We start from the raw sequence: 8,470 nt of genomic DNA, 5'->3' as shown, positions 1-8,470 counted from the left end.
AGAGTTTCAAAATTTCATTGATGATGTATATAAAAATAATAAGTTCACATTACGATCTTTTGGATTGTTTTCAAAATAATATTCAATTTTATTTTTGTGTAATTCTTACTTTTCGTTTGTTTTATACCATTGATCGAAGTATCGTAAATTGATTCAATTTTGAACATTGTATTTATGAATAAATTGATTTATCATAAATTGATAAAATATATTTTTAAATTGTTTAATTTTTTATCAAGTGAGTTAAATACGTAAAAACAAAAATATAAGGAAAAATAATGCTACTCTAACTTTTAGTAGGTGCTTTTAACTTGAAAATGCAAAGGAAGGATGGGAAAAACATGCTTATATACTTTTCCAGTAATTTCCTGATTCCTCTCCTTCTATCATCTTGAAGTTTTTCCTTTAACATTGTTAAGTGCCATACCATCACACACGGCGTGCTTTTGACATGAATTTTTACTTTTGACCTATCTCTCTTCTTTTTGGAAAAAAATAAAAAGAAAAAGTTATCTTTAATTTCTAATGATGGTCCCAAAATGTGAAAATCTTTATCATTTTTTAAAGTTACTTTTACGAAAACTTGGGTTAGTTATAATCTACAATAAAGAATTTTTTTATTTAATAATTTTTTTTTTATTATCCCATCGAGTGGGTTAAACAGTAATGAGTTGCAATTCTATGAATTAGTTTTGTGTCTCTACTCAGATTTGGATCCAATAAGCCTAAAAATAAAAGTAGACATCAAATGAGAAATCAAGAAAAATATGCAAATCCTACTAACGTTTCAGATGGGATTGGATACAGTGGCCTCAATGCTTTTCAGTCTAACACGGCACATACACTTTTGCTTTTTATTCCATTAATTTAAGAGATTTTGCAAAGACTTGTTGGTTGACTTGAAAAGGTGATGTCTCCACTTCTCAGGTACTTCATTTATAATGTCCCTCGACCTTAACCCCTACTCATTTTCAGTTTCACCTCCCTAGCTTGCCCTTTTTCGACTACCCTTGTTTCATAACTTCCTTTTTCTCGAGAAAATATGGGAAAGGTAGTTAGCATGTTGTATCGAATCCTTTGCCTGCTTTTAGCATTCTTGCATTTCCAGGTCCATTGTTCATTGAGTTCCCCTTCCTCTTTTCTTCATTCAGCTCATTTATGCTTCTCAGAACAGAGGGCTGCCTTGCTTGAATTCAAAAACGCCATTTCTCTAGATGATTATTGTGGGCCAGTTTATTCTAATTACCCAAGGACAAGTTCTTGGAATGAAAGCACGGATTGCTGTTCATGGGATGGAGTCAGTTGCCACACGGTGACGGGTCATGTCATTGGCATTGACCTCAGTAACAGCTGCCTTTACGGTACTCTCCCTTCAAACAGCAGCCTCTTCCACCTTCAAAGACTTCAATGGCTCGACCTCAGTGCCAACAACCTTCATGGCTCTCTTCTTGAAAACAGCAGCCTCTTCCATCTTCAAGGACTCCAACAACTCAACCTTGCTTTCAACGATTTCAATGGCTCTATCTCATCAGAGTTATTTAATCAATTAGTGAGTCTGACCCATCTTAATCTTTCCCATAATTCATTCTCTGACTTAATCCCATATGAAATCAGTCTCCTGTCAAAATTGGTCTCACTCGATCTTTCAACGAATGGTTATCCCGACTTGAGATTTGATAGTCAAGGTTTTGACATGCTTGCATGCAACTTAACTGAATTAAGAAACCTTATCCTTGACTCTGTAGATATGTCTGATGTTGCACTTTCTTCTTTTTTGAACTTAACTTCATCTTTGGAACGTTTGAGTCTCAGTGAGTGTGAACTGTATGGGGAATTTCCAAGTGAAATTTTTCGCCTTCCACACCTCCAGCACATAGATTTAAGTAGGAATTATGAAAATCTCACAGGTGGTTTCCCTAAGTCAAACTTGAGTAGTGGCCTTAAGTTGTTGGACCTTTCCTTTTGCAGTTTTAGAGGGTCAATTCCTGCATCAATTGGAAATCTCTCTCAAATCATCCTCCTAGATTTTTCTGAAAATGATTTTGGAGGACAGATTCCAGATGCTTTTGGAAACCTTAATAAATTGGCTTTTTGGTCACTTTCTTCCTGCAATTTTTGTGGTCAACTTCCAACAACTATGTTCAACCTCACACAACTTACCCAACTAGATTTGTCATATAATCGATTAGAAGGTCCCCTACCAAATCATGTTAGTGAGCTTCGATTGCTAGAAGAAATTCACTTATCCGGTAACCTTATAAGTGGTGGAATACCATCTTGGCTGTTTACTTTGCCATCTTTGAGACGGTTAGATCTCAGCGATAACAAAGTCATTGGTCCGATTGACCAAATTCAGAAGCCTAATTCTCTTGAAAATATTGATTTGAGTTCTAATGACATTCATGGATCAATACCGAATTCTTTTTTTGATCTTGTGAGCCTTAAAACGCTTGATCTTTCCTCAAACAACTTGAGTGGTGTCATCAAGTCAAATATGCTTGCAAAACTCAAAAATCTTACCCATCTTGTTCTTTCAAATAATAGTTTACTATCATTAAGCGCAAGCGAAAATGATGTTAACTATTCCTTCCCTCAGCTTTTTAATGTGTCATTCTCTTCTTGTAGCATAACACAATTCCCAAGTTTCTTTCGAACATCAAATTTGGAGATTTTAGATCTTTCCAATAATAAGATTTATGGTGGAATTCCCAAATGGGAAGCAGAAGGGTGGGAAAGCTTGCAGGAGTTGTACCTTTCTTACAATTTTCTGACCACTTTGGAGCAATTCCCAGGAAAGAATCTACATATTCTTGACCTTCGATCTAACTTGCTTCAAGGGCCAATTCTTTCAAATCCTTTGATTAGCAATCAAAGTTCGCTTGTGTTTCTTGACTTGTCTAGAAATTACTTGACTGGAACCATTCCAAATTATCTTGGAAATTTCAGCTTTCGTCTCGAGTTCACGAATTTGGAGATGAATAATTTTTATGGCAAAGTCCCTGATTCTTTTACAAATGGTCAGTTGAGATATCTTTTCCTTAATCACAACCAATTGGAAGGATTACTGCCACGATCTTTGGCTAATTGTAGTTCCTTGAGAATTTTGAATTTAAGGAACAACAAGTTCGCTGATACCTTTCCCCATTGGTTAGCTTCACTTCCTGACCTACAAGTTCTTATTTTGCGAAAGAATAGATTGTATGGTCCCATGCCCAATTCCATAGCTTCATCTAACTTCTCGGCATTGCAAATAATTGATCTCTCTCATAATGTGCTCACCGGTCCCTTGCCAACAAAATTCTTCCAAAATTTGAGAGCAATGAAAGATCTAGAGAAATATGGTGATCTACGCCCATTGCTGGATAGTCGATGTTCAGTTTATAATCGCGCCTGCATATCTTCTATGGTTGATTCTAAGAAAGCTTCTGTGAATGTAACAACAAAAAAAATGGAGATGGAGTTGGCAGAAACCTTAACCATTTTTACATCCATAGACTTTTCGAGCAATCTATTTTGTGGACAAATTCCTAAGGAAGTCGGAGAACTTATTTCGCTCCAAACGCTCAACTTGTCTAACAACAACTTGACTGGTCCTATCCCACCATCTTTCGGAAATATGATGGCACTTGAATCGTTAGATCTCTCGTCAAACAAGCTTGGTGGCAGAATTCCTTCCCAATTGACGAATCTGACATTCCTTGAAGTGTTAAATCTTTCACAAAATGATCTTGTGGGACCAATTCCCCATGGGAATCAATTTGGTACTTTTGAGAACGATTCTTATAGCCATAACTTGGGATTGTGTGGCCTCCCACTGTCAAAACAATGCGGTGACCCTGAACCAAAACCACTGGTACCAATGGTTAAGGAAGATGAAGGTTCTGAAATAGCCTTTATTTGGAAAGTTGTAATGATGGGCTATGGATGTGGAGTGGTGTTAGGATTGAGCATAGGATACATTGTATTCACAACAGGAAGACCATGGTGGTTTGTCAGAATGGTTGAGAGAGATTGGCAAAACACTGTTACAAAGTGGATTCGCAGAAGCAGCAGAAGAAGAAGAAACTAGCACTACAACCAGATCGTGCAGAGGTGATTGTTCCTTTTCTTTTTTCTACTTGTCAGGGTGGCTTTCGAACTGAATCTAATGCAACAGCAGCTTCTGGGTGTTCTTAGTGAGCAGCAGCATTTTATCATTTTTAAATTTGTGAGCAGCAGCTTTTATTTGAAGTTTGTATCCAAAAATGTTGTAATTTAAAACACTGTAATTAAAAATGCTTTACTCTTAATTTTAATCAGACTATTGCCCGTGTGTTGCACACGGACCACTCTCTATCTGGTTTTTTCTTTCTTTTTTTATCTCTTCTTTTTTTTTTCTATGCCCTCCACGTGGTTAAACCTTTTAAGTATGTTATAGATTTTTTATTTAATTTTCTTAATTATCTTCACAACTCTACACGTGGACTCCACAACAAGTCTCGTGTTTTACTTTCCCATAAAAAATTCTTTCCTTTCCAAATTGCAATATGTAATCTCAATTGCCAATGTCGAAGCGGAGCCACCATCACTTGACGGATCTCGGTGCATCGCCGGCGAAGACTTGTCCGAGTTCGGCGCTGCCAAGGAAGGATGGCTAGCCCCTGACGCCAGCACCACTCTTCTATGTGCTCTCGACGCCCATTCTCTCGCCATCGCTAACCGATCTCTTATTCTCATCCTCGGATGGTCCGACCCGGATGAGTTTCGTGCCAAGATCCGACCCGATCTGTCACCTATAGAGGCCGAGCACATCACGGCCATAGAGTGGCTGGTTTTCTATGAGATTAAAGCGATTGCAGTCGGGACCTTTCGAGGGTTTATCATGGTTTACACTTTGCGAGCTGATTTGATTCATAGACAAGTAATTATTCTTTTTCGTTTCTGTCTTTTTTGAGCTTCGTTTGGTTGTTATTGCTATTTGCTTGAAAGGTTGCTTTATAGCAAAATTATGTAATTGATTAAATGAATATAATGTTAATTGCTTCATATAAAAGTAATTATTTACATTTTTATTTTTAATTCTTCAAAAATGATTGCTTTTTTGCGTTTTGCTTCCAGAAGCATGCAGTAGAAGCACAATGAAAATAATTTACATTCAATTTATTGAATGCTGGATTTATTTATGTGTTTAGTTTTTTAATTTTATCTTCAATTTAACATTTTAACTTGATACAGTTGTAGAAAAAGTGAAATGAACATAAATGGTGTGTTTTGTAGATTTTCGTGTACACTTATAGGTTATATGTGTTCTTTAACTGATGAGTGGGATGAAGTCTTGTGAAAACATCAATTAGATCTAAAGCTATCAGGTTGAGATCAGTTAGAGATATGTCATTGTTGGAATGGTGAACTCATTTGTTTAATATTTGATTTTAGATGGTATATCCAGGACGCATCGTAAAGTTAAGAGTCCGTGGAACTAAGAAAGATCTAACACAAGATATATCTTCAGAGGAGGTCTGTGTTGTCATACCTGGTGTAATTGCTCGTTTTGATGGATCTGATATTCAGGTGAATTCCTGCTTAAATGTGTAATAACTATTCAGGAACATGGCAAGAACCTTACCTGTTTATCTGATGCAGATGCAAAGCATTAGATTTATTAACTTAGATGACTCCCCTCTGGTAATGTAGAGTATGCTTCAAAGGTGGTTTCAAGAAACACATTCTCTTTTTTGGGATCAGAAACCAAAGAAAGATTCAGAGGATATAGGAAACTCTTTTGGGAGATTACCTTACCAGTTATGGAATGTTAATAAGTATGGGACATGTGTTGATGCAGCAATCACTGGCATAATGCCACTCCTTCTAATGGAACTCCAAGTGATTTCTAATGTTGCTTTATCTTCACTAGCTCATGCTAATAGTTGAATAATTTATTTTTCAATTCTTACTTAATGGCCATTTGATCTTCAAAATGTGCGTTTGAAAAAATGGTTTTACTGGTTCAATATTTTTCTCCTTATAGTACATTTTATTTATGCTTTTGTTGGTTTTGCCAATGAATTATGGAAGTTTTCTGAAGTTATTCTGGTATTTGAATTCTGCTGCTATTATTGTTGCGCAGTCAAGTCAACGTTACTATTGTGCAGTCACCATTGGAGATGATGCTGTGATCTTAGCTTTCAGGTTAGTTTCTTCGCATTTTGAAATATCATATGATTTATCTTTCATTAAAAGAAGGGATTCTTTCATTTGTAGTTTCATTTTTTCTTTTCTTTTGGTGCTTTATTGATAAACTTTTGTTTGATTATGTTGAAGACTTTCAGAAGATAGGACCTGTTCCTTGATAGGAGCTATTTTGTCAAAAGTTGTGCCTGCAACATTTTCCACAATTGCTTCTTTTTCTAAAATGATATGGCGGAGTGAACAAATGCCAAAGAGGAAGTCAGAAGAGAAGCCTCAATCATTTGCTCGAGGTGAAGTTTGTTAAACTTGTATATTATTCCTCATTTGGTTCTGCTATTATCTTCTCCATGGTACTTAAATTATGTAGTGTGAATCTCTAAAAATATGTGGTTGTTTCAAAATTCATGTATACTTATAATTATTCTAAAAGAAATATTTTCTTAGATTCAAATTTTTAGGTGATTGAAGCTGATTTACATTGGTCAGGAGTGTTTGCTGTTGCTGAGATCATTTAACTGATCTTTAGTTCTCATTTTTCCTTTGGTACTATCACAAGATTTGTGGCAACAATCTCATTGTTAAGCATGTAACCTCTGCTTGCATGTTTCTGTGATTATTGTATTTAGTAAGCCTTTTTATAATTTTTTATTGTCTTCCTTGCCAAATGCTTATTTTTGCTGTTCAACTATGGGCTTAGACCAAAAGAGTTCATCTTAGCGTGTTCTGATGTGCAATTAAATATTTGAGTGGATAGAGAGAGTATTAATTATTTAAGAAAGAACTTTTCTGTTTCTGTCATTCTGACACAAAGAATGTTACAAGTTCATTGTGTCTTTTGATGTGTTCTGAATGTTAACACGCTTAGTTAGCATACAAACCTTAGCCACTTTCTTAGTTCTCTTTATTAAGGCTTTTCCAAAACCTGTTGAATATGTTATTGATGTCATGATCTTTTGCCAGCTTCTCCTTTGACATGTTTGAAGGATCACCCAAGAAAAGGGGAAAAGCTCACATTATCACCCAGTGGCACTTTGGCTGCTATTACAGATTCACTTGGTCTCATATTGCTCTTAGATACTCAGACACTTGTAGTAGTGCGACTATGGAAGGTTTCTTCTGCATCTATGGTTTTCAATTTCTTGAAAAGCGACAGCTCCTTTTTCGTTTTCGGTAAGCAGTTTTCCTAATACACTCTTCAGGGATATCGTGATGCAAGCTGCTTCTTCATGGAAATGTTAGTCAATAAGGAGGCTATAGGGTCAGGTTGCTCTTACTATGAGCCAGGAAAGAGTGACTACTGCCTCTGTTTAGCCATTCATGCACGTCGAAAAGGAATTGTTGAGGTGTGTTCATGTTTCTTTAAAGTGTTTCTTATTATTTCTTTATTGTTGTGCCATGATGGTAAGAGCAGGAATAGTCAGTAGCATTTATCATCACAATGATAACAATGCATGAACTTTTAGCAGTGGTCCATATCATCTAGCCATCGATGCTTATGGGGTGCATAGGCTGCATACAAGTGGACCCTTATACTATAGCCAGTTGGGATTGAATAGTACGGAATTATAGTGAAATAATTGTGGAAATGAATTGATGTATTACTCTAATTGTGTGGAAATAATTATGCAAACAGATTGACAGATTACTCGAAACTATGTTCACTCCATAACGAAAACATCTTCATTGATCCTTTCATGAGTGGTTTCAATGTAACTAATTTTTCCTCTATCAGAGATACATTTGACAGATTTCTGGCTTTGCTGTTCTAGATTGAGTTGTGTCATTGGAGAGTGGAAGCTATACTACTTTCCTAGATGGTATTCTTTATGCAGCTCTTAGAACTTCATTTAGTAGAGCAAACGTTTAGCGTTATATTCCAGCCAATGTTTGCTTGACCACATCATGCACAGGTCTGGCAGATGTGAACCAGACCACGTCTCCTAAGCATCCAGTGTGCTAAAGGTTGCAGATTATTACAGCCAACTTCCCGATTTGGATCATCATTGGACTCTCCTTATGTTCCTCTGGAAGTTGTTTTGTTAAACGGAGACTCTGGTCAACTGTCAGTGTTGAATCGCTTTCTTAATTGAATATAATTTTGCATAGAAAGTTCATTCTTTGTTCCATATTTCATTTCTTCGCCTCCATCTCTGTTTGTTTCCTCTGTGACTGCAAATTAAGGTGCCATGAAATTTAAGTTTGTAGAAAGAATGATGGTACTAATCATGCCTCCCTTATGTAAGTAAATTGGAAAAAAATGGCTTAATTTGATAAAGAAACTTGACTTGTTTTTTTTGTCGAT

General features: G+C 36.1%; 1 protein-coding gene and 1 pseudogene across 2 annotated transcripts; both read left to right on the top strand.

Annotated features, from left to right (window-relative positions):
* The first annotated feature begins 899 nt into the window (after positions 1–899).
* LOC148761598 (receptor-like protein Cf-9 homolog) lies at positions 900–4,182 on the top strand. Its single transcript, XM_088808292.1, has one exon. The coding sequence runs from the start codon at positions 1,043–1,045 to the stop codon at positions 4,067–4,069; it is 3,027 nt and encodes a 1,008-aa protein (XP_088664418.1). The 5' UTR covers positions 900–1,042; the 3' UTR covers positions 4,070–4,182.
* Positions 4,183–4,457: 275 nt separating this feature from the next.
* On the top strand, positions 4,458–8,294 carry LOC18507166 (uncharacterized; annotated as a pseudogene). The gene is made up of 9 exons (XR_016027494.1): positions 4,458–4,900; positions 5,416–5,550; positions 5,674–5,862; positions 5,967–6,012; positions 6,093–6,168; positions 6,301–6,458; positions 7,129–7,277; positions 7,368–7,511; positions 8,079–8,294. The product of XR_016027494.1 is annotated as an uncharacterized LOC18507166 (transcript).
* The last annotated feature ends 176 nt before the right edge of the window (positions 8,295–8,470 follow it).

The sequence above is a fragment of the Theobroma cacao genome, chromosome 7 (genome assembly GCF_053813885.1).
Source record: "Theobroma cacao isolate CCN51 chromosome 7, ASM5381388v1, whole genome shotgun sequence".
In the NCBI taxonomy this organism is placed as follows: domain Eukaryota; kingdom Viridiplantae; phylum Streptophyta; class Magnoliopsida; order Malvales; family Malvaceae; genus Theobroma; species Theobroma cacao.
The sequence above is the reverse complement of the archived record's forward strand: the minus strand, read 5'-3'. Positions and strand labels throughout refer to the sequence as shown.